The 26,029-nt window shown below is 40.8% G+C and overlaps 1 protein-coding gene across 1 annotated transcript in view; it reads right to left on the minus strand.

Annotated features, from left to right (window-relative positions):
- LOC139381569 (ras and Rab interactor 2-like) overlaps positions 1–26,029 on the minus strand; it is a 49,549-nt gene that overhangs the window by 15,776 nt on the left and 7,744 nt on the right. Inside the window, 5 exon segments of the mRNA XM_071125213.1 lie at positions 3,357–3,429; positions 9,827–9,938; positions 12,081–12,285; positions 15,216–15,316; positions 25,606–25,693. Coding sequence (XP_070981314.1) covers positions 3,357–3,429; positions 9,827–9,938; positions 12,081–12,285; positions 15,216–15,316; positions 25,606–25,662 — 548 coding nt within the window. The 5' untranslated portion in view covers positions 25,663–25,693.

A 26,029-nucleotide genomic window follows, 5' to 3' on the forward strand; every position in this document is an offset into this window, starting at 1 on the left:
CCCATCCTGGTCTCATAGACTAGAGTAACATAGGAAACGTAAATCTAGTACACTGAAATTAGTATGATATGGTTACATAATACAAATGTTACTTAGTAGGGTGGTTGGTCGGGGCGGATGGGTGGGCATCTAGCAACCCAAAGGTTGCGAGTTCGAATCTCATCACGGATAACTTTAGCATTTGCGCTAATTAGCAACTTTAACTACTTACATTTTTTCGCAACTACTTAGCATAATAGCTAAGCTAATAATAGCTAACCCTAACCCTTCCCATAACCTAACTCCTAAATTGAACCCTAACCCCTAGCCTAGCTAACGTTAACCTAGCTAGAATTCGTAACATATATGTTTAGCAAATTCGTAACATGTCCAAATTATTGGTAATTCGTGACATATTGTACATTTTGCAAATTCGTATCATATAATACAAAATTGTTGATGGACAGCCACAAATGAATACGTATCATACAAAATGTAGTGTCTCGGAATTACGTACAAAATAATATGAAACGCTCCGAGACCAGGTTGGCCAGCCAGACAACCATCTAACATCTCTGTATTGTACCGTCTTTAGTCATTCTAGGCTAGCCTGCCTAAGTATGCTGAGAGCTGTATTACAATATTTTTTAAACAAGATTTCAAAGTAGAAAAGGCATACTTTCACGTGCGGTCTCGTGCTGTGTACATTCCTCATATGCTGCAGCGTATGCAGTCTCTGCGTATCTAACACAACGAAGCAGGCATAAAAGTGTATCCATCTCTGTCCGACCCAGAAAAGAACAGGCACAATGGATGATGGTCATTGTAGTTAATTCAGTAGCGGTGCTTGGGTAAATCACTGGGGAAGCCAAGCCAAAAAAAAAAGCATTGTTTGTGCTATAACCTGTTAGTTCATATGCCTTGTGGCCATGATATATAGGCCTAAGGCCGAGATGATAACAATTTAGGAAATAGCCAAATCTGAGCTAGTTAGCCACTGGAGGACAAAAACAAGTTGCCACAATAGGAGTGCCGACAAATCCAAATGGGCTTCCCTTGACACTTTTTTGGTGCACCAGGACCATTCACAGTTTAGCTCGCTCAGTTTAGCGCAACGCTGATTGGCTATTATTTAAAAAAATATATATATATATCAAGGGAGACCAAATGCTCGCTGGCAGCCCTTGCATTCAAGTTTACATACACCTTAGCCAAATACATTTAAACTCAGTTTCACAATTCCTGACATTTAATGCTAGTAAAAAGTCCCTGTCTTAGGTCAGTTAGGATCACCACTTTATTTTAAGATGGTGAAATGTCAGAATAATAGTTGAGAATTATTTATTTCAGCTTTTATTTCTTTCATCACATTCCCAGTGGGTCAGCAGTTTACATATACTCAATTAGTATTTGGTAGCATTGCCTTTAAATTGTTTAACTTGAGTCAAATGTTTTGGGTAGCCTTCCACAAGCTTCCCACAACAAGTTGGGTGAATTTTGGCCCATTCCTCCTGATCGAGCCAGGTGTGTAGGTCTCCTTGCTCACACACGCCTTTTCAGTTCTGCCCACAAATTTTCTAAGGGATTGAGGTCAGGGCATTGTGATGGCCACTCCAATACCTGGACTTTGTTGTCCTTAAGCAATTTTAACACAACGTTGGAAGTATACTTGGGGGCATTGTCCATTTGGAAGCCCCATTAATTTCCTGATTGATGTCTTGAGATGTTGCTTCAATATATCCACATAATTTTCCTTGCCTCATGATGCCATCTATTTTGTGAAGTGCACCAGTCCCTCCTGCAGCAAAACACCCCCACAAGATGATGCTGCCACCCCCGTGCTTTCACGGTTGGGATGGTGTTCTACGGCTTGCAAGCCTCCCCCTTTTTCCTCCAAACGTAACGATGGTCATTATGACCAAACAGTTCTATTTTTGTTTCATCAGACCAGAGGACATTTCTCCAAAAAGTACAAATCTTTGTCCCCATGTGCAGTTGCAAACCGTAGTCTGGCTTTTTTTATGGCGGTTTTGGAGCAGTGGCTTCTTCCTTGCTGAGCGGCCTTTCAGGTTATGTTGATATAGGACTTGTTTTACTGTGGATATAGATACTTTTGAACCAGTTTCCTCCAACATCTTCACAAGTTCCTTTGCTGTTGTTCTAGGTTTGATTTGCAGTTTGCACCAAAGTAAATTCATCTCTAGGAGACAGAACGCATCTTCTTCCTGAGCGGTATGATGGCTGCGTGGTCCCATGGTGTTTATACTTGCGTATTATTGTTTGTACAGATGAATGTGGTACCTCCACCAGACTTGTGGATGTCTACAATTTTTTTCTGAGGTCTTGGCTGATTTCTTTTGATTTTCCCATGATGTCAAGCAAAGAGGCAGAGAGTTTGAAGGTAGGCCTTGAAATACATCCATAGGTACACCTCCAATTGACTCAAATGATGTCAATTAGCCTATCAGAAGCTTCTAAAGCCATGACATAATTTTCTGGAATTTTCCAAGCTGTTTAAAGGCAGTCAACTTAGTGTATGTAAACTTCTGACCCACTGGAATTGTGATAGTGAATTATAAGTGAAATAATCTGTCTGTAAACAATTGTCGGAAACATTACTTGTGGCATGCACAAAGTAGATGTCCTAACTGACTTGCCAAAACTATAGTTTAACAAGAAATTTGTGGAGTGGTTGAAAAACAAGTTAATGACCCCAACCTAAGTGTATGTAAACTTCCGACTTCAACTGTACATGGCCTACAAATACAGAGATAGAGGGGCTCTGTTTCGCTCACTCGAATGCTTTCTCAGATGAGATACGGTCCATTCAGCCTCTTGCAAATGTAAGGAAAATCATGAAACACGGAGAGACGAAAAATGCATGTTTTTTTTCTAAGTAACATTTTTTAGGGAAGCCTGGCTTCTCTTGGCATCCATAAATACCCCGCCACTGAGTGAAAACTATAACTCCCTTCTGCCCAGTGTCCCATATAGTTAGACTAAATTTCTCTCATAAATTGGATTTCTCTGAAGAAAAACAGCATGTATTTAAAGTAATTGAACTGTCTGTCAATTAGTTGTTTAATAACCCCCCCCCCCCCAAAAAAATATATTTTAAAAAATTGCTCAACACTAGTAATTGGAATTGTTATAGTGCAGACTACACTGATAATGATAGTTTGAAGAAAACAGTGCAATTGTCTCATAACATGAACTGATGAGGTGGCCAGTAAATGCTGTTCTCTGAACTTCAACTGATTCAGGCTCTTTCAGTAACCTCTGGGCTCCATGTGTTTGTCTTCAAAAGGAATAGGTGATTTATAGCTGGGATGAAAAGGGTACAGTTTTTTTGGGGGGGGTGTATGTGTGTGTGTTACCTGCTGATGCAGCAGAAAGCCACAAGATGAAACAGGTCTGCAAAGCTGAGGCCTGATCTCTCCAAGGAGAATGCTGTGGAGAAATGTATATTTAAGGAACCGTGAGACATTTCCATAGGCTATTCCCATAAATCAGAACAGCAATATTCCTAGATGAGAGAAGGAGTGATGTTTTCACTTGGGAACTACAGTGACATACCATACACACTAGAGGTCGACCGATTAATCGGAATAGCCAATTAATTAGGGCCGATTTCAAGTTTTCATAACAATCGGAAATCGGTATTTTTGGACACCGATTTGGCAGATAATTAAAAAAAAATTTTTTACACCTTTATTTAACTAGGCAAGTCAGTTAAGAACACATTCTTATTTTCAATGACGGCCTAGGAACGATGGGTTAACTGCCTTGTTCAGGGGCAGAATGACAGATTTTTACCTTGTCAGCTCGGGGATTCAATCTTGCAACCTTTCAGTTAACTAGTCCAATGCTCTAACCACCTGATTACATTGCACTCCACGAGGAGACTGCCTGTTACGCGAATGCAGTAAGACGCCAAGGTAAGTTGCTAGCTAGCATTAAACTTAACTTATAATAAACAATCAAACATAATCACTAGATAAACTAATAATATCATCAACCATGTGTAGTTATTTAGTGTGTCCTGCGTTGCATATAAATCGATGCGGTGCGTATTCGCGAAAAAGGACAGTCTTGCTCCAATGTGTACCTAACCATAAACATCAATGCCTTTCTTAAAATCAATACACAATTATATATATTTAGTTAATATTGCCTGCTAACCTGGCTCGTTGCGAACTCTGTGAAGTCTATTTCTTCCTAACAAACTTCGCCAAACGGGGGATGATTTCACAAAAGCGCATTTGCGAAAAAAGCAATCGTTGCACGACTGTACCTAACCATAAACATCAATGCCTTTCTTAAAATCAATACACAGAAGTATACAGTGAGAGAAAAAAGTATTTGATCCCCTGCTGATTTTTACGTTTGCCCACTGACAAAGAAATTATCCGTCTATAATTTTAATGGTAGGTATATTTGAACAGTGAGAGACAGAACAAAAAAATCCAGAAAAACGCATGTCAAAAATGTTATAAATTGATTTGCATTTTAATGAGGGAAATAAGTATTTGACCCCCTCTCAATCAGAAAGGTATCTGGCTCCCAAGTGTCTTTTATACAGGTAACGAGCTGAGATTAGGAGCACACTCTTAAAGGGAGGGCTCCTAATCTCAGTTTGTTACCTGTATAAAATACACCTGTCCACAGAAACAATCAATCAGATTCTAAACTCTCCACCATGGCCAAGACCAAAGAGCTTTCCAAGGATGTCAGGGACAAGATTGTGGAATGGGCTACAAGACCGTCGCCAAACAGCTTGGTGAGAAGGTGACAACAGTTGGTGCGATTATTCGTTGGTGCGAAACACAAAAGAACTGTCAATCTCCCTTGGCCTGGGGCTCCATGCAAGATCTCACCTCGTGGAGTTGCAATGATCATGAGAACGGTGAGGAATCAGCCCAGAACTACACGGGAGGATCTTGTCAATGATCAAGGCAGCTGGGACCATAGTCACCAAGAAAACAATTGGTAACACACTACGCCATGAAGGACTGAAATCCTGCAGCGCCCGCAAGGTCCCCCTGCTCAAGAAAGCACATATACATGACCGTCTGAAGTTTGCCAATGAACATCTGAATGATTCAGAGGATAACTGGGCGAAAGTGTTGAGGTGGAGAGACAGGACAACTTCACCGCATCAAAGGGACGATGGACGGGGCCATGTATCGTCAAATCTTGGGTGAGAACCTCCTTCCCTCAGCCAGGGCATTGAAAATGGATTGTGGATGGGTATTCCAGCATGACAATTACCCAAAACATACGGTCAAGGCAACAAAGGAGTGGCTCAAGAAGAAGCACATTAAGGTCCTGGAGTGGCCTAGCCAGTCTCCAGACCTTAATCCCATAGAAAATCTGTGGAAAGAGCTGAAGGTTCGAGTTTCCAAACGTCAGCCTCGAAACCTTAATGACTTTGAGAAGATCTGCAGAGGAGTGGGACAAAATCCCTCCTGAGATGTGTGCAAACCTGGTGGCCAACTACAAGAAACGTCTGATCTCTGATTGCCAACAAGGGTTTTGCCACCAAGTCATGTTATGCAGAGGGGTCAAATACTTATTTCCCTCATTAAAATGCAAATCAATTTATAACATTTTTGACATGCATTTCTTTGTCAGTGGGCAAACGTACAAAATCAGCAGGGGATCAAATACTTTCTCTCACTGTATATTTTTTAAACCTGCAAAGAAATCCAGGTTAGCAGGCAATATTAACCAGGTGAAATTGTGTCACTTCTCTTGCGTTCATTGCACACAGAGTCAGTGTATATGCAACAGTTTGGACCGCCTAATTTGCCAGAATTTTACGTAATTATGACATAACATTGAAGGTTGAGCAATGTAACAGGAATATTTAGACTTATGGATGCCACCCATTAGATAAAATAAGGAACGGTTCCGTATTTCACTGAAAGAATAATAAAACTTATTGTTTTCGAGATGATAGTTTCCGGATTCGACCATATTAATGATCTAAGGTTCGTATTTCTGTGTATTATGTTATAATTAAGTCTATGATTTGATAGAGCAGTCTGAGCGATGGTAGGCACCAGCAGGCTCATAAGCATTCATTCAAACAGCACTTTCGTGTGTTTTTCCAGCAGCTCATCGCTGTGCTTCAAGCATTGAGCTGTTTATGACTGTTTATCAACTCCCGAGATTAGGCTGGTGTAACCGATGTGAAATGGCTAGCTAGTTAGCGGGCTGCGCTCTAATAGCGTTTCAAACATCACTCGCTCTGAGACTTGGAGTGATTGTTCCCCTTGCAGAGGGGAACAATGGGTAACACTGCTTCGAGGGTGGCTGTTGTCGATGTGTTCCTGGTTCGAGCCCAGGTAGGGGCGAGGAGAGGGACGGAAGCTACAGTGGTGCAAAAAAGTATTTAGTCAGCCACCAATTGTACAAGTTCTCCCACTTAAAAAGAGGAGGCCTGTAATTTTCATCATAGGTACACTTCAACTATGACAGGCAAAATGAGAGACAAAAAATCCAGAAAATCACATTGTAGGATTTTTAATGAATTTATTTGTAAATTATGGTGGAAAATAAGTATTTGGTCACCTACAAACAAGCAAGATTTCTGGCTCTCACAGACCTGTAACAACTTCTTTAAGAGGCTCCTCTGTCCTCCACTCGTTACCTGTATTAATGGCACCTGTTTGAACTTGTTATCAGTATAAAAGACACCAGTCCACAACCTCAAACAGTCACACTCCAAACTCCACTATGGCCAAGACCAGAGAGCTGTCAAAGGACACCTGTAGACCTGCACCAGGCTGGGAAGACTGAATCTGCAATAGGTAAGCAGCTTGGTTTGAAGAAATCAACTGTGGGAGCAATTATTAGGAAATGGAAGACATACAAGACCACTGATAATCTCCCTCGATCTGGGGCTCCACGCAATCTCACCCAGTGGAGTCAAAATGATCACAAGAACGGTGAGCAAAAATTCCAGAACCACAGTGAATGACCTGCAGAGAGCTGGGACCAAAGTAACAAAGCCTACCATCAGCAAGGGCATTGAAGAAGAAACGTGGCTGGGTCTTTCAGCATGACAATGATCCAAAACACACCACCCGGGCAACGAAGGAGTGGCTTCGTAAGAAGCATTTCAAGGTCCTGGAGTGGCCTAGCCAGTCTCCAGATCTCAACTCCATAGAAAATCTTTGGAGGGAGTTGAAAGTCCGTGTTGCCCAGCAACATCCCCAAAACATCACTGTTCTAGAGGAGATCTGCATGCAGGAATGGGCCAAAATACCAGCAACAGTGTGTGAAAACCTTGTGAAGACATACAGAAAACGTTTGACCTCTGTCATTGCCAACAAAGGGTATATAACAAAGTATTGAGATAAACTTTTGTTATTGACCAAATACTTATTTTCCACCATAATTTGCAAATAAATTCATAAAAAATCCTACAATGTGATTTTCTGGATTTTTAAGTGGGAGAACTTGCACAATTGGTGGCTGATTAAATACTTTTTTGCCCCACTGTATATTGTTACACTGGCAATACTAAAGTGCCTATAAGAATAGTCAAAGGTATATGAAATACAAATCGTATAGAGAGAAATTGTCCTATAATAACTACAACCTAAAACGTCTTACCTGGGGATATTGAAGACTCCTGTTAAAAGGAACCACCAGCTTTCACATGTTCTGAGCAAGGAACTTAAACATTACTTTTTTTAACATGGCACATATTGCACTTACTTTCTTCTCCAACACTTTGTTTTTGCATTATTTAAACTAAATTGAACAGGTTTCATTTTATTTGAGGCTAACTTGATTTTATTGATGTATTATATTCAGTTAAAATAAGTGTTCATTTAGTATTGTTGTAATTTTCATTACAAATACATTTAAAAAATTATTTTTTTTTTAAAATAAAATCGGCCGATTAAATCGGTATCGTTTTTTTTTTGGTCCTCCAATAATCGGTATGGGCGTTGAAAAATTATAAAATCGGTCAACCTCTAATACACACACAAGTTGCATTATCACGAGTAGTTAACTGATCACTGTTTCCCAATGTTTTTCCTTTCATTGTGGTCTTCTGAGACACAACTTAATAGAAAAACTGTTGCTCATATGTTTGGGTCACTACTAAGACAACAGGGTATACATCTGGTGCCTTGCTGGTTCATTTGCCAAGGCATGAAGAGCCAGACACACAAAGGCAACTGTATACAACAAGTCTTTAATAACCCATACACGTGTCCCAGATCTGGAAAAAAGGGATGGACGGAGAGAAAAAAAATGTATATTTTAATAGAGATTGGGGTATGCAGGAAGTGATAGAGATGGAAGGAAAGAAAGAGGCAAAGAGAGCGAGGAAGGGGGAGAGAATGCTGTATTTACATTTAAGAGGGGAAATTGGGGAAGTGGGTTAAATCCAGACAGCAGGCCAGCGAGCAGTCCCATCTGTACACTGAACTCCATTACTAATGCTTAACTTGGACGAATTCTGAGCTTGAGAAGAGCAACAGGATGTCAAAGTCTGCTGTGTAATGTGAAAACAGTATGTCCACATTTACATAAAAGTACCCTACATTTTCACATTTCTAGCCTGGATACTTGACTCTTGCTGCATCAAACAGTACTCAAGTTAGCAGGAAAAAAAATAAACCAACTTATGATAGAGCATCTATACTGAACAAAAATATAAACACAACATGGAACAATTTCAAAGCTTTTAATGAGTTACAGTTCATATAAGGAAATGAGTCAATTGAAATAAATAAATGATGCCTTAATCAATGGATGCCACAAGACGATCCCGCCGGTTGGATGTACTGCCAAATTATCTAAAACAACATTGGAGGCAGCTTTTGATAGAGAAATGAACAATCAATTATCTGGCAACAACTCTGGTGGACATTCTTGCAGTCAGCAGGCCAATTGCACGCTCCCTCATGCCTTTTAATCAGCTTCTTGATATGCCACACCTGTCAGGTGGATGGATTATCTTGGCAAAGAAAGAAATGCTCAATAACAGGAATATAAACAAATGTGTTCACAAAATGTGATTGAAATGAGCTTTTTGTGCGTATGGAAAATTTCCAGTATTTTTTTATTTCAGCTCATGAAACCACCACTTTACATGTTGCGTTTATATTTTTGTTCAGCATACATTTGGACAATGTCACTACTCTCCAACATTATTGTTCCATGGCTAAACAATGCCCAGTTGGCTGCCTTGTTCAGTGAGGCTTTTTGCAGGAGAGATGCGTGTGTTTTCCAGGCATTTGTCTACACCTAGTACAACCGTTTACATAGAATCGGAGAGCAAGCTGCAACACGTACCAGGCTACATCACATTAAGAAACCATACAAAATGCCTGGTCAGCCAATTTCTGGGACAACACACCCAACAAATAGTTTAGTCAGATTGTTATATTCAACCCAAGAACATCAAAAGAGAGGCAGCAATATAAAGCCTGGTTTAAGAAGTGAATCTTTGTGTGACTTAACTGCATAACACATAAATACGTTCACTAGGTAAGTATCGGGAAATAGGCTTGGGGAAACACCCAGTGCTCTCTGCATCGACCTCTGAGTAGAGAGAGAAGAGAATAATGTTGAGGCCCAGGTAGAGAAACACCACACACTGTACCGTGACAGAAGCATGTCAACACTGGTGTTGATTTAGAATGGGGGGAAAACACATGGGGAAATTAGAGCAAAAGGGATATAGATTAAAATAGAATATTCAAATAATCAGAGGAAAAATAAATGTTGTGTTGAGAAGCTTATAATAACAGGTCTATGGGGGATACATTTGGATGATGAAGATCCCTAATAGATAGGAATTGATAGGCCATGTGCTTACTGTATTGACACTCCTTCACAGGGAAATCTTTGACGGGTGTCTCAGAGTCCTGGTGCATCCGCAGAGAGATCACCTTCCTCCGCAGGGTTGTCGACTTTCTCACCAGAAACGTCTGCAGCCAGGGGGAAAAAGCCCATTGAGAAACACAGACATCAATGAAAACGTTGAAATGGAAAAATCACAGACACTTCTGAAGTATGTGTCTCATTTAGTCCTCCATTGTGTGAGAATGTAAGGGTGTCTGTGTATTGTGATGTTGTTGCATGAATAGGAGTTTCATTTTTATTTAAACAGAAAAGTAAACCCTTGAGGTTAGAAACCTCTGAGGGGGACCTGGCAAGGAAGTAGTCAGTGTGTACATGCAACACATTAGCACAATACATTAAAAACAATCACAATAGTAATTTTCCTCTATCAGAGCGTTAAACTCAGCAAGCGATACCCTCTCCTCCAGTTTTAAAGTATTTCGACAAAAGGAGAATTATAGGAACATTTATTTTTCCAATTTCATCCTGGCCTTAGGTACTGTGAAAGATAGTAGCAGCTGTTTGTGATGCTTCCCACAGTTGTGTCAAGTTGTCTGGATGTCCTTTGGGTGGTGGACCATTCTTGATACAGACGGAAAACTGTTGAGTGAAAAACCCAGCAACGTTGCAGTTCTTGACACACTCAAACCAGTCCACTGGCACCAACTACCATACCCCATTCAAAAGCACTTAAATATTTTGTCTTACCCACTCACCCTCTGAATGGCTCACATATACAATCCATCCACAATTCATTTGTCTCTAGGTTTGAAAATCCTTCTTTAACCTGTCTACTTTTCTTCATCTAGGGGGCGTCAGGTAGCCTAGTGGTTAGAGCGTTGAGCCAGTAACCAAAGGTTGCTGGATCGAATCCACGAGCTGACAATGTAAAAAATCTGTTGTTCTACCCCTGAACAAGGCAGTTAACCCACTTCATTGTAAATAAGAATTTGTTCTTAACTGGCTTGCCTAGTTAGAAGGTTATATTTTAAAAAATGTACACCGACTGATTTAACAGGTGACATCAATAAAGGATCATAGCTTTCACCTGGATAATCTATGTCATGGAAAGAGCAGGTATTCCAAATGTGTTCTACACTCAGTGGTTCTGGTGTACGCAAGGGTTCGGCAGGGGGTACCTTAAGGAACTCAGTCAGGCGTTCAACTTACTCCTGAAAGTTGCTCAAGGTGCAATTTCGAAATTGGGTAGTGCGTCAGCAGTTTTCCTCTTGTCATGTCAGTCATTGCAGACCTTCGAGAGCTATTTATAACTTTTTAGAAATGTCCAGATCAACTATCCCATGTCAGCTATCATTTTTTAGCCCATTGATTTTGTTGTAACGTTTGAGTCACTCAAATATCACATGAACACACATGACAAAATGTGTAGAATTATAGGAAATACGGGTGAGTGGTCTTTCCTTTGTTATTAATTAAGCGCCAGTGATAGTGTCCAGTATCTTATGGGTGCTTGATGAGGCTTGCATGTAAACAATACCACTATAATCTCTTTAAGAGTCTATTGACACCTAATCGTCAATCGAATTAACATAAAAAATCCCCATCAAAATCCTTTAGTTTAAGTTAGAGATGTTTTTTGTTGTTGCATGGGACACGTCTCAATTCACTGCATCCGCCTGTGTGTGTCTTCCGCATCTGAGGTTGAAAGTGGCAGAGCTACAGCGCTGTTTGTCAGACCAGGAGATATCCTGATAAATCGGTCTGTAGCGTCCGAATGGTTTGGCCTAATAACTAATATGACCACTATGGAAAAGGGGAGACTCACGAACATGATGGTTTTACCGTTTTGCTCTTCGACCCCCACAACTGTCACGGTACTCGTCTGAAGGCAACACAGTAATGGTTAAAACATTTTATGGAAGTATGAACGTAGTTTTGTGTCCAAAAAATGTATTGTTAAACGTGTCCAAAAACAACTACATTATTTCCTGAGCTTTCTTACATCTCCTAGATATAGGACAGACACTTCAAAACCTTGATTCATTTTTTACATGTTTTAATGTGTTATTCAACGCATTTCTATGGGCTATAGTAGTGAAGGGCAAATAAAAGGCCACATTCAATATTTTTATGATGCCTACAGGGGTCCTAAAATTCAAAATCAAATGGCTAAATGATCCATGGTATGACCTTAAAAACAATTCCATATGTTAGCTTAGTAGAACATGAATTTGGTCCTGTGACTAGGTGAGTGCATCTGGTCTCACCCCAGTGGGCTGTGGTTGCAGTTTGCGTGTGGCTTCTGCCCGGCTCAGTCCCAGCTGCAGCCACACAGCGTGCGTTTGCACCAGCCTGTCCAGCACACTCATCCTTCTACGCAAAGAGTCGTTGCCTGAATCCCTAACTCCAGCAAGCCCTGCCCGCACACCAACACAGGGAGGTAGGAACAGACCTCCCACCTGCCCATCTAGCCTGAGAGGGGGAGAAAGACCAAATTAGAAATATACAATTTATATCCTCTATGTGTTTACTAATAGTGATATCTAATGTACAGACACATGCATGCACACACCAAAAAACTATGCAAACACAAGTGCACACAAACACATAATAAAAACAAAAACGTAATAGATCAGCATGAGAACCAAAAACTATTATTGAGTTGAATCATAGTTATAAATGGATTTCAAAACTGAGAATAGCATAATAGCCCAGGAAGTTCAGTATTCCAGTGTAAAACATGTACCCAATGAAATGACTCAACGCAAGCACAGGTGCTTTTTCAATTCCACGGAAACTGCTTTAACATCCTATCAGGGCAGAACAGACCCGCTAACGCCACTGATAGTGCTTGCTGTGACTTGTAGAGCACCGCAATACGGGTGGTATGTAAGCAGGCCAAAATGAATTGACAACCCAAATCATCGCACGGGCTGGATAGAAATGTATCATTGCCCTGTGGGCCTTGTGTTTGACACGTGGTGTAGATTAAGGTGAGGAAACGGGTTAAATAAGGATGTTTAAGCCTTGAAACAATTAAGATATGGATTGTGTATGTGTGCAATTCAGAGAGAGGGTGAATGGTCAAGACAAAATATTTATGTGCCTTTGAACAAAATATGGGATTAAGTGCCAGGTGCACTGGTTTGAGTGTGTCAAGAACTGCAACCCTGCTGGGTTTTGAATGCTCAACAGTTTCCTGTGTGTATCAAGAATGGTCCACCACCCAAAGGACATCCAGCCAACTTGACAATGGTGGGATGCATTGGAGTCAACACGGACCAGCAACTCTGTGGAACGGTTTCAACACCTTGTAGAGTCCATGCCCCGACAAATTGAGGCTGTTCTGAGGGCAAAGGCGGGTGCAACTCCATATTAGGAAGGTGTTCCTAATGTTTTGTACACCCAGTGTAATCTACATGTCATTATGTACCTAATGTCAGGTAATCTGTAAATCATTGTTTTTGTAGCCTATAATTTAATCTACACAAACATGCTTGGTGTTCACTTTGAAAATCACTGATACTCTATCCACCTTTCCCTCTGACATCTCGTCAACACAAAGACATCATGAAACTCAGATACCTGAATGACCAGAGCACACTATCCCCACTTGCTGGTGGAGACAGGGAACTACAGAACACCAATCAACTTTACTCACTGGCACTCATCATCGTTATCATCATGATCCTCAAATCATGCTTATCAAACAGCCAGTAACAATTTTTTATTATTATTTTACCTTTATTTAACCAGGTAGGCAAGTTGAGAACAAGTTCTCATTTACAATTGCGGCCTGGCCAAGATAAAGCAAAGCAGTTGACACATACAACAACACAGAGTTACACATGGAGTAAAACAAACATACAGTCAATAATACAGTAGAAACAAGTCTATATACGATGTGAGCAAATGAGGTGAGATAAGGGAGGTAAAAGCAAAAAAAATGCCATGGTGGCAAAGTAAATACAATATAGCAAGTAAAACACTGGAATGGTAGATTTGCAGTGGAAGAATGTGCAAAGTAGAAATATAAATAATGAGTGCAAAGGAGCAAAATAAATAAATAAATAAATAAATACAGTAGGGGAAGAGGTAGTTGTTTGGGCTAAATTATAGATGGGCTATGTACAGGTGCAAGTAATCTGTGAGCTGCTCTGACAGCTGGTGCTTAATTTAAAGCTAGTGAGGGAGATGTGTTTCCAGTTTCAGAGATTTTTGTAGTTCGTTCCAGTTATTTGCAGCAGAGAACTGGAAGGAGAGGCGGCCAAAGAGGAATTGGTTTTGGGGGTGACCAGAGAGATATACCTGCTGGAGCGCGTGCTACAGGTGGGTGCTGCTATAGTGACCAGTGAGCTGAGATAAGGGGGGACTTTACCTAGCAGGGTCTTATAGATGACCTGGAGCTATTGGGTTTGGCAACGAGTATGAAGCGAGGGCCAGCCAACGAGAGCGTACAGGTCGCAGTGGGTTGTATATGGGGCTTTGGTGACAAAACAGATGGCACTGTGATAGACTGCATCCAATTTATTGAGTAGGGTATTGGAGGCTATTTTGTAAATGACATCGCCGAAGTCGAGGATCGGTAGGATGGTCAGTTTTACAAGGATATGTTTGGCAGCATGAGTGAAGGATGCTTTGTTGTGGAATAGGAAGCCGATTCTAGATTTAATTTTGGATTGGAGATGCTTAATGTAAGTCTGGAAGGAGAGTTTACAGTCTAACCAGACACCTAGGTATTTGTACTTGTCCACATATTCTAAGTCAGAACCGTCCAGAGTAGTGATGCTGGACGGGCGAGCAGGTGCAGGCACCGATCGGTTGAAGAGAATGCATTTAGTTTTACTTGTATTTAAGAGCAGTTGGAGGCAATGGAAGGAGAGTTGTATAGCATTGAAGCTCATCTGGAGGGTTGTTAACACAGTGTCCAAAGAAGGGTCAGAAGTATACAAAATGGTGTCGTCTGCGTAGAGGTGGATCAGAGACTCACCAGCAGCAAGAGCGACATCATTGATGTATACAGAGAAGAGAGTCAGCCAAGAATTGAACCCTGTGGCACCCCCATAGAGACTGCCAGAGGCCCGGACAACAGGCCCTCCGATTTGACACACTGAACTCTATCAGAGAAGTAGTTGGTGAACCAGGCGAAACAATGAATTCAACATCTGTTGTTATTACACTTGAACAAACAGAGTGGTCTGAAATTCTTCAAGGAAACAAATCACTGTTAATGTCTTCCTCCTTTTTCTCCCCCTCGCTCTAACATACACAGCTAACGTTAGTTTTACATCAGCCCATCATAAGGTTGAAGCAAGTCTGCTCATCGTACCACTACTAGAGTAAATGGATGGACAGAAAGAACATTTTTGTTAGTCAGTTTGTCTGTAGGTTTTAACACTTACCCCTGTAGTATTACAGGCTCTGGATCTCCCTCTGCTTGCTCAGCCTTTTGCACCATCTCCTTCTTCAGAGTCCTGATCTCCCAGACAAACGAGTCGATCAGCTATAGCACAGAAAGACGAGTCGATTAGTGATGAGGGATAGAGGGCGTACGAGGCAAACAAGTTGAGAATGTGTGTGTATAGTGAATGTATTTTCGTGTGAGACAACTTTGCACTCATTCCTGCAGACTCAGGATTTAAGCAGATTGGCCACACTAAGTGACCCTCCTCAGCGAAAACTCTGGATTTGGAAACTAGAAGTGCTCCTGAGTAGAATGGGCCATTCTGCAGTAGATTTTACTGCAACACAAATTGTACCAGTCCACACGAGGGGACTAAAGTGGGTTTAGCCCCCTCAGTTTTAATCCATATAAAATTATGGGCATCTGGTAAAAAATCAAATTTATTTTTCGGTGATTGAGGACATTATCGAGTTCCTAGTTTCAAACCAGTAACCACTGAGGGGGACATTGGAAGTAACAGAGTCAAGAGGCGCAGTGGGATTTTTTGTTGTTGTGGAATATACTCTGATGGAATATACTCTTTGAAAAGACAAGGAACTTGCCAATGTGTTTAGCACCATACCCCACAAACACGTCACACGATATTCAAAACGAAATCATAGGGCTCACGAGTGAGACTGTCACTGAAGAAAGAGTTAAAGATATCGGAATCTTGGTACACATTGAAGGTAGACGGGACTAAGGATCCTAATGGATGTGAAAATAGGAGAGAGCCATGACTTTCTATAGGTGGAAAAATGTTTAGGGCTCCCGAGTGGCGCAGCGGTGTAAGGCACTGCATATCAGTGCTAGAGGCGTCACTACAGACCCTGGTTCTATTCCAGGCTGTATCACAACCGTCCGTGATTGGGAGTCCAACAGGGCAGAGCACAATTGGCCCAGCGTCGTCCGGGTTAGGCCCGGGTAGGCAGTCATTGTAAATAAGAATTTGTTCTTAACTGACTTGCCTAGTCAAATAAAGAGGTAAAAAAATTAACCACTGCTGGCTGGATCGAAGCAGAACCGATTTGGTGGAAGCTGAGTTGAGTCGCTCGCCAGTTTTTGCAGACTGAAATCATCCATTCTGCCTCCAATGAGGAGACCTGGACCCTCTCCACTTTGCCGACCGTGCTTACTGCACTGAAACATGGACTGACTTTTGGGATGTCCACAGCTACATGTAAATTAATTTTCCACCTTTGATAAATGTTTTCAGTCAGCACTGAAAGAGGATGGCACACCAGAGGAAAGCTTCACTAATACAACTGGCATTTGAGGGGGATCTTACAAGATTCCAGGGAGAATGGAATGATTGATTATTCAGGAAGTTCCACAGAGCATCAAGGAGGCAGCAGAAAACAATCTAGGTGGTTGTTTTCTATCCAAATCTTGCTTTAGTCTGTATGGCGCTGTCCATGTTGCTGATAGAGCGCAGCCCTGATTTTGTGCCATTGAACCTGTCACTTCTTGGTCAAAAGCATTTGAACGCATATTTGTGGTATAGCGTGACATAAGCAGAATTCAATAGAATTCCAATGCACTATTCCAAATGACGGCCCTGGGTATAGCTACATATCGATATGTTTCTTCATAGAAACAGATACACTATATTATGGCTTGTTGCTGTAAATGGAACTGTACGTATTGGAAAAGTGTTTGGTAGGCTAGCATTGGGTAATTGGGTTGAATTTGATTCACAGAAGTGTATTGTACCATACAACCTTGTTAATATTATTTGCATAACTAGAATTCATTTTTTGCCCTAATTATTAATTTACTAAGTATAAAGGACGGAACGCTTACTCTGAAGGATTCATGACGCGGAAGTACTTAGTTATTCTTGGCTGCTTCAGAGTTGAGGACGACCTCCCTGCAAAATAACTGCCCAGATAGACCATGTTGTTTCGCAAAGTTAAACAAAAAGTGGCTTTGAGCGATGTAAGTAAAATAAATAAATAAATAAATAAATGGACCCGGAAGTGTTTTTTCAGTTGTAGAGTTGTGTTTAGTTGTTTAAGGTTTCAAATATGTAATTTCCTTAACCCATCTGGTAACTAAAATGACAGCATATGTTTCAAGTATCATGCTAGCTAGTCTTGGGTGTTAGTCTGGCAGAAGTTACAGGCCAGGTGGGTGGGACGAAAGTAACAATGTAAACTGATGCTGGAAACAAATTGACTAGAGCATATTTATAATTACAAAACAAAGGGGAACTGTTGCAGACACACAATGTTTTCTTAAGGGTGAGATGGGAGGCATGTGTTAAAGCTAATAGATTGTAAACTACTGCCCTATGACACGGTCTTATAGCTTCACTGTTTTTATATCATATTCTCTCAATATGTTTTGCATCATTATGTACACTTGAGTACGAATGGGTGGCTTATTCTCAAATACCTCTTTGTGCATGAGTCCGGATAATTAACAACGGACTGAGTCAGGCTGAAGAATGTATACTCCCTAGTCTCAAAGCTTCTCCTGACTGATAAGTAGACCAGGAGATGCGTGGAGGAGTATCAAAGGTTCCGTACTTGGGCTGGGATGATAACACCACCTGCCTAGCCACAGAGATGCATTGTACAGCCTAGACTCTGGAGGGGGAGGTATCGTCTTGGGGGAGGGTACAAACGGAGGTTATAAATATATGTGCGTGTATAATCATACTTTGTCTTTGCAGCTGTTTGACCCAGTGTGATTTAATACATCTAGCTGGAACTTTCTTCAGAGTCTGACTAGAATTTGTACCCGAATCTTACAACCGAACACTGATGACCTGGAATAAAATAAACATTTGAGCACAGGCCATTGTCTCTAGTTCATATTGCTTTTATAATGTTAACAGAATAGCAACGTGACTGAATGTTTGAAAATGTACATTAGAATTATGCCTTAATCAATTTACTTAACAGAGCAGCTTCTCACTTAAGCTTTTAAAATCAACAGGTTAGTAGTTTAAAAAAATCTATCATTCTGGGGGTCAATTACCTTATGTCAAGCCATTGGAAATGTGATACTCATTTTGTGTATGTTGTTTGTGACGAGAATAAAGACAGTTATTTTATCAAGACATGACAAGGACAGCTGGTACGGCTAAGCATGAAAAGTAATTGAAAATTCCAATGAAAGTGAGCTGAGAAAATGATGGTTAGTATAGCTTATGTGATCCATTTTAGTCCAATTAATATTTTAATGCAAAATATGGTGATGTTGATGCATGGTTCATTTTCACAAATTTCACACATGAAATTATGGTTGATAGTACATTTGTTGAAAGAGCCTTTATTACAGCATAGCAAAGATTTTAAAAAGCAGTTGTGGAACTGCTTTATCCGACATGTTGCGGTTGCATGAGGCTTGGAGCACAGTGAATCAGTAGGCTATTAAACAAACACTCAAACAGGCAACAGAAGCAGGATCTGTCTTATTGTTGTAGATACAGGGCCTTCAGACAGTATTCACACCCCTTGACTTTTTCCACATTTTGTGTTGTTGGAGGATACATTTTTATTTGGATTACATTTTGTGACACTGGCCTACACACAATACCCCATGTCAACGTGGAATTATGTTTACAAATTAAGAAAATATGAAAAGGTGAAGTGTCTTAAGTATTCAACCCCTTTGTTATGACAAACCTAAATAAGCTCAGAAGAAAATATTTGCTAAACAAATCACATAATAGGTTGCATGACTCAGTGTGCAATAGTGTTTCACCAAAATGTTTCTGTACCCCACACATACAATTATCTGTAAAGTCTTTCAGTCCAGCATTGAATTTCAAAACACAGATTCAACCAAAGACCAGGGATGTTTTCCAAATGCCTCGCAAAGAAGGGCACCTATTGGTAGATGGGTAAAAAATGTTTTAAAAAAATGTAAAAAATGTAAGTAGACATTGAATATCCCTTTGAGCATGGTGAAGTTATTAATTACAATTTGGATGGTGTATCAATACACCAGTCACTACAAAGATACAGGCGCCCTTCCTAACTCAGTTGCCGGAGAGGAAGAAAACCGCTCAGGGATTTCACCATGAGGCCAAAGGTGACTTCAAAACAGTTACAGTTTAATGACTGTGATAGGGGAAAACTGTGGATGGATCAACAACATTGTAGTTACTCCGCAATACTAACCTAAATGACAGAGTGAAAAGGAAGCCTGTTCAGATTACAAATATTCCAAAACATGCTGTTTGGAATAAGGCACTAAAGTAAAACTGCAAAAATCTACTTTATGTCTTGAATACAAAGCTTTATGTTTGGAGCAAATCCAACACGTCACTGAGTACCACTTCATTTTTACAAGCATGGTGGTGGCTACATCATGTTATGCTTGTCATCAGCAAGAACTCCCTAGTTTAACATGAAAAGAAGCAGAAGAGCAAAGCACAAGGAAAATCTGAGAGGAAAACTTGGTTCAGTCTGCTTTCCAACATATACTTGGTGACAAATTCATCTGTGGGTTCGAGCCTCTATCTCTCAACCACATTTAAGCTGTGAACTCAGTGAAGAGCCTCTTTCAATAGGTCTGTTGGGTGGTTATGTGCTGGGACAATAACCTAAAACAAATATACACTGGAGTTGCTTACCAGATGACATTGAATATTCCTGAGTGGCCTAGTTATAGTTTTGACTTAAATCTGCTTGGAAATCTATGACAAGACTTCAAAATTGCTACCTAGCATTCATCAACAACCAACTTGCCTGAGCTTGAATAAAACATTTTTTTAAATAAAGTGCAAATATTGTACAAATCAGGTGTGCAAATCTCTTAGTGACTTATCCTGAAAGACTAAGCTGTAATTGAAAACATATCTAAATTAATATATTTATTTGTGTGCTTTTAAATTATTTTTACAAATGTCGATTTTTTTTTCCACTTTGAAAGAGTATTTTGTGTAGAGCATTGACAAAATATTACAATTAAATCCATTTTAATTCCACTTGGTAAAACAAAATGTGGAGAAAGTCAAGGCGTGTGAATACTTTCTGAAGGCAATGTATATCGACCAGTCGACTAAATGGGGTCAGCCCTAGTCGCCTCCCAGTGTGTGTCAGAGGAGGCTGGTGAGAAGAGCTATAGGAGTAAGGGCTCATTGTAAAAGGCTGGAATTGAATAAATTGAACAGTATCAAACAAAAAAAATATGCAAACCACATGTTTCACTGTTCCATTTCATCAATTGACCCTGTAAAACCATTTAACTGCATCCTTTTCTGTCACTGTAGTAGAAATATCCAATCAGGACAAGTTAACACACAACCAGCAATGGAATTTAGGTTGTTAGTCAAGGTACAGGCATATTGCCATATTTTAACCATAAAATGATTTCACAGAAGAGCCACTTCCCCTTTACTGACTGACCAAGACTACAAGGAAAGAGAAACAGAGAAAAGAAAAGCAAGACAAAATTCCCACTAAGACAACAAACCAGATGAGAAGCCAGACTCACATAACATCCTCTAACATCTAACGCTGATACTAAAGTTAACTAGGAGAAATAAACAGCCATGCAAAACAAAGACCAAACCAGTAATCTTGAGTGGCGCAGCAGTCTAAGGCTCTGCATCTCAGTGCTTGAGGTGTCACCACAGACAGCTTGGTTCGAATCCAGGCTGTATCACAACTGGCTGTGACTGGGTGTCCCATAGGGCGGCACACAGTTGGCGCAGCATCGTCTGGGTTGGGCCGGTGTAGGCAGTCATTGTAAATAAGAATTTGTTCTTAACCGACTTGCCTCGTTAAATAAAAACATCTCCAGAAGAGGTCACTGTTTCAAACATGAACATAATGAACCGAGCAGATTTCACACCACTGTAAAATCTGACTGGACTCACACACAACCAGAGCCCATACTAAAAGCTCCTACAGTGCCTTTTCATTTTCACAACTACTCACAGGGTTGTTATAGTCTAACCCTAACTGAACCCCAGTCAGCAAACCACACGCATGCAAGCTCTCACGAACACAGGCAATGAAAACACACACAGCAGTGGGTCTGCCTGTCTCTCTCCAGTTCACTGCCAAGACACAGCCAGAAAAGCAAACTGACGATGTAGCTTTAACCCTAGAATCCAAAAGGGACTGCTAAATAACCACATTCTCCATGCATAAACTACTGTACATCAGCTATTCTAGTTAATGACTTACAAAAGTTCACTATAATCAGTACAGTGTAAATCTCTGCTTACCTTGAATGTGTAAAAAAAGAATAGGTAAAATAAGCAAAAGTCTAACATCATTAGTAAAGAAATAAGACCCCAGTTTGCCAGCAGTCACCTCTGGGTTTTTTAATTTCATGTGAGACGATAAATGTCTTCCTGAAAATCAAGTGATGCGATTGCTCAATTACATATCCACGAATGCGCATTGACACACTCACAAGCACGAGTGTCACTTGTTCCAAGGCCAGTTTCAGAATAGATGTTATGCAACTAGGTTCAGCTGTTATAGCGCAGGGTAGAGGGATTTAAACTATTTAAAGAACATCGTGAAAACCACAATTCTAAGAGTTTCCAAGAGCACAGCAAATTCCTTTCCTCCTGCACTAGGCAGCAGTTATACAGGAAGACAGTCAGTATGACACATTTACCAGGAGTTGTGCAACTAGCCTCCATGTTGGCAACAAATGCCCCACAAGAGATCAGTAAAACTTGCATCCACACGTCAAATGAGATGTTTGAGATTTTAAAGGACAGTGAACTTGCATTCTCCATCAGTATGGCATTGTTTTGACGGATACAAGGGATAAACAGAAGGGATAAACAAAGTAGGGCCGGTATGTGCCGGGATTCGTATGCACACAGGCGGTAGAATCGAACATGTGCGGGGGGTTGTGGCCTTAAGAAGATCACCACTCTGGCACTCCAATGAGTTATTAAAAATCAAGGGTAAAAAGTACAGTTCTGCACTGTCATGCGGGAATTGCCAGGGACCTCCGATATGCATTGCCAACCCGTGGCTTTTTCCAAATACCCCGGTATATACGGTATACCGCTTGAGCCTAGTGCGGATGGGAACAGAGAAATGGAGTGACACATTCAGTACATGATGCCAGCTGGGTGTTGATAGATTACATTTGGCTGCTGCCACAGACATTCTAGCTGTAGGCCAATTCCATATTAGCATGGCTGAAAAATATTTTGTGCATCTCAGAATGTTCTGGCAATTCTCACAATAAAATTTCATTGGGCAGGAATATGTTTAACATATTTAAAATCATGATGAAAGTGGCCATTTTAGGCCCTTTTTTAGACCTATACATGCTTCCTGTAAAACCCTACGATCCATACATGGTACAGACATTTTGGTGTCATTATACTCAATATTTAGTGGGCTCTAAAATGGAGCATGGCTATATTCCGAAATATATTTCACGAACATAATCAACATTAAATATATTAATCTGAAAACTACAGTTTTTGATTACTACACAACTCCCCCAGACCTTTATAGCCCATTGCAGAAAATACAGAAAAGAATGGCTGTGATAACTGAACTTTGATTTTAATTAAGTGGGGAAAATAACTGTTTTTCAATTAGCGATGTTTCTTAACGTTAAGGATCCCAACTTCGTTGAAACAATTGAATGTTTAAACGATTTAACATTTAAAACTTTCACACCCCTAATTGGAACAATATAACATTTCCAGTGGGCTCTCTGCTACTTTTGTAGAAATTATACATTTTAATACATAGAAATGTACATTATAGATCATTAACCAATCACAGCCCTCCTGTAGGATTGCATAATTCAGCCAATCACCAGCAGAGGGAGATTCCTTTTAATCAATTTTTCCATTCACTGTGTTGGTGGTGCTCATTGGTTGATGCTCATGGTTGATGTCCTTGATCTTTTTGGCCTTCCTGTGATATCAGGTGTAGTAGGTATAACTTGAGGGCAGGTAGTTTGCCACTGGTGATGGTTTGGGCAGACCACACCACCCTCTGGAGAGCCCTGGGGTTGCGGGCATTGCAGCTGCTGTACCAGGCGATGATACAGCCAGACAGGGTTTTAAAGCTTCACACCTCCACTGCTGTCCCGTCGATGTGGATGGGACGTGCTCCCTCTGAAGTCAACGATCAGCTCCTTTGTCGTGTTGACATTGAGTGAGGTTATTGTCTTGGCACCACTCCCAGGGCCCGAACCTTCTCCCTGTAGGCTGTTTCAGCATTGTTGGTAATCAGGCCTACTGTTCATCAAGCCAGAGTTCAATGGTGGCAAGCTTTACACCACTCCAGCCGAGGCTTGGAATTGTGCATGGTGATCTTAGGCTTGTGTGAGACTGCTCCGCCATGGAAACCCATTTCATGAAGCTCCCAACAAACAGTTATTATGTGACGTTGCTTACAGAGGCAGTTTGGAACTCGGTAGTGAGTGTTGCAACCGAGGACAGATTATGTTTACGCACCTTTGTGCGCTTGTGTGGCCTACCACTTTGCGGCTGATCGGTTGTTGCTCCTAGACGTTGCCACTTCACAATAACAGTACCGATCCTCCACCAAATTTCACAGTGGGTGCGAGACCTGGCGAGGCCTTACAAGCCACTGTCTCGCATTCACTGAAATTTGGTGGAGAATCGGTGATGATCTAGGGGTGCTTCATTAAGGCTGGAATCGGGCAGATTTGTCTGTGAAGGACACATGAATCAAGCCACGTACAAGGGTGTCCTGGAAGAAAACTTGCTTCCTTCTGCTCAGACAATGTTCCCCAACTCTGAGGATTGGGTTTTCCAGCAGGACAATGCTTCATGCCACACAGCCAGGTCAATCAAGGTGTGGATGGGGGACCACCAGATCAAGACCCTGTCATAGCCAGCCCAATCTCCAGACCTGAACCGCATTGAAAACCTCTGGAATGTGATCAAGAGGAAGATGGATGGTCACAAGCCATCAAACAAAGCCGAGCTGCTTGAATGTTTGCGCCAGGAGTGGCATAAAGTCATCCAACATCAATGTGAAAGACTGGTGGAGAGCATGCCAAGACGCATGAAAGCTGTGATTGAAAATCAGGGTTATTCCACCAAAATATTGATTTCTGAACTCTTCCTAAGTTAAAACATTAGTATGGTGTTGTTTAAAAAAGAATATGAACTTATTTTCTTTGCATTATTCAAGGTCTGACAACACTGCATCATTCAGTTGTCATTTTCTGCAAATAAATGCTCCAAATGACAATATTTTTATTTGGAATTTTGTGAGAAATGTCAGTAATTTATAAAAATAAAAGTTCTTTTTTTTTTACCCAAACACATACCTATAAATAGTAAAACCAGAGAAACTGATCATTTCACAGTGGTCTCAATTTTTTCCAGAGCTGTATATTTAGCTTCACTGTCCAAATACATATGGTAAGGACTGTATATAGCCTTTCATCTTTCTCTTAGTCTGAAACCATATGAACAGGAACTGATTGATGACTGGATTGATAAGACTCTGGAATTTCAGTCTGAAGTGGACCTAGTGCTCATATTCCCATTTACTCCGCTCTATTCTCATCTCCCCTCTCCTTTCCTCTTGTTATCCCCTCATCCCCCTTTCCTGCTATCAAACATCAGCCTTACAGTAACTCATACTGAATGCATAACCCCATCATAGCTTTAATTTACTATCTGAATTGAATGGCTTCAAAGTGTGAGAAATTGACTGGTCTCGAAATAGAGAGGGTGTGTTCTATGGACACAGTTCATTAGAGTAAACTATTACCCTCCCATTGAAAGTTAGGATATATAAAGAGTTGATTTGGAATCAGTAGATATTCTACCCCTCTTCACAAACACTGACAAGTGGTGTGGTGGTAGTGTGGAGTGTGCAGGTCTATAATTAGTTAGTGTGGTGGTGTGGAGTGTGCAGGTCTATAATTAGCTAGTGAGCTAGAGGCTCACTAGCTAAGCAGGTCCCAGCACATAACCACCCAACAGACTTATTGAAAGAGGCTCTTCACTGAGTTCACAGCTTAAATGTGGTTGATGTCGTTATTACAGAGAGATAGAGGCTCGAACCCACAACTCAGACTAATTACGGAAAACAGTGAGGGCTCAACCACAGCTTTAATGGAGGGTATATATCATAAATCTGTTGCATGGACTTTGAGATGCGAAAATGAAAGAACATGGGGACTTTTTAATGTCAATAATCTAACTAACCCCAACTTCCTCAAATAAGTATCAGTTGATTAACTTAACAGACAAAACTAGAACAGGCCGTTACAGACACAGATGGACATACTGACAACGACAGAACAAAAGTCACAAGCACAGTTTCAAGAAGGCTCCTCCCCATCTCCCTCTTCTGCCTGACCCCCATAATTCATCTTCTCTCTCATTTACTCCCCCCTCCCTCCCACCATACCTTGAAGAAGCTCCCTTTCTTCTCCTCGCTGCGTTCAATGAGTGAGCTGATGGACATGCTATCCTCCTGTCCTTTGTCGTGCCTGTCTCTGTGGGGGAGAAAACAGAATGTCATTCTCAGTCCTGTAGGCTACACTCCAGTACTGTCTAGTAGTTAGTATATTCCAGTAAAGCCAAGGTCAACACAATATGTCCCAGAATTATTATTTTTGAATGCAAAGATAAATACATTTTCGTTCTTCTCACTAATGGCAAATTATTGCAACTTGTTATTATATTTAGCTAGGCCTACCTGTTCTTTGGTTATGAATAAGAGGTATCATATTTACCATTTGCATAAGGCTACTACTTGGCTACTTTTGCCTTCTTGCAATGCAAGATTGCAACCACTAGAAAACGTGTGTGTGCATGGTCTAAGCATGTTT

Source organism: Oncorhynchus clarkii, chromosome 23, assembly GCF_045791955.1.
Source record: "Oncorhynchus clarkii lewisi isolate Uvic-CL-2024 chromosome 23, UVic_Ocla_1.0, whole genome shotgun sequence".
NCBI classification, from domain to species: Eukaryota; Metazoa; Chordata; class Actinopteri; order Salmoniformes; family Salmonidae; genus Oncorhynchus; species Oncorhynchus clarkii.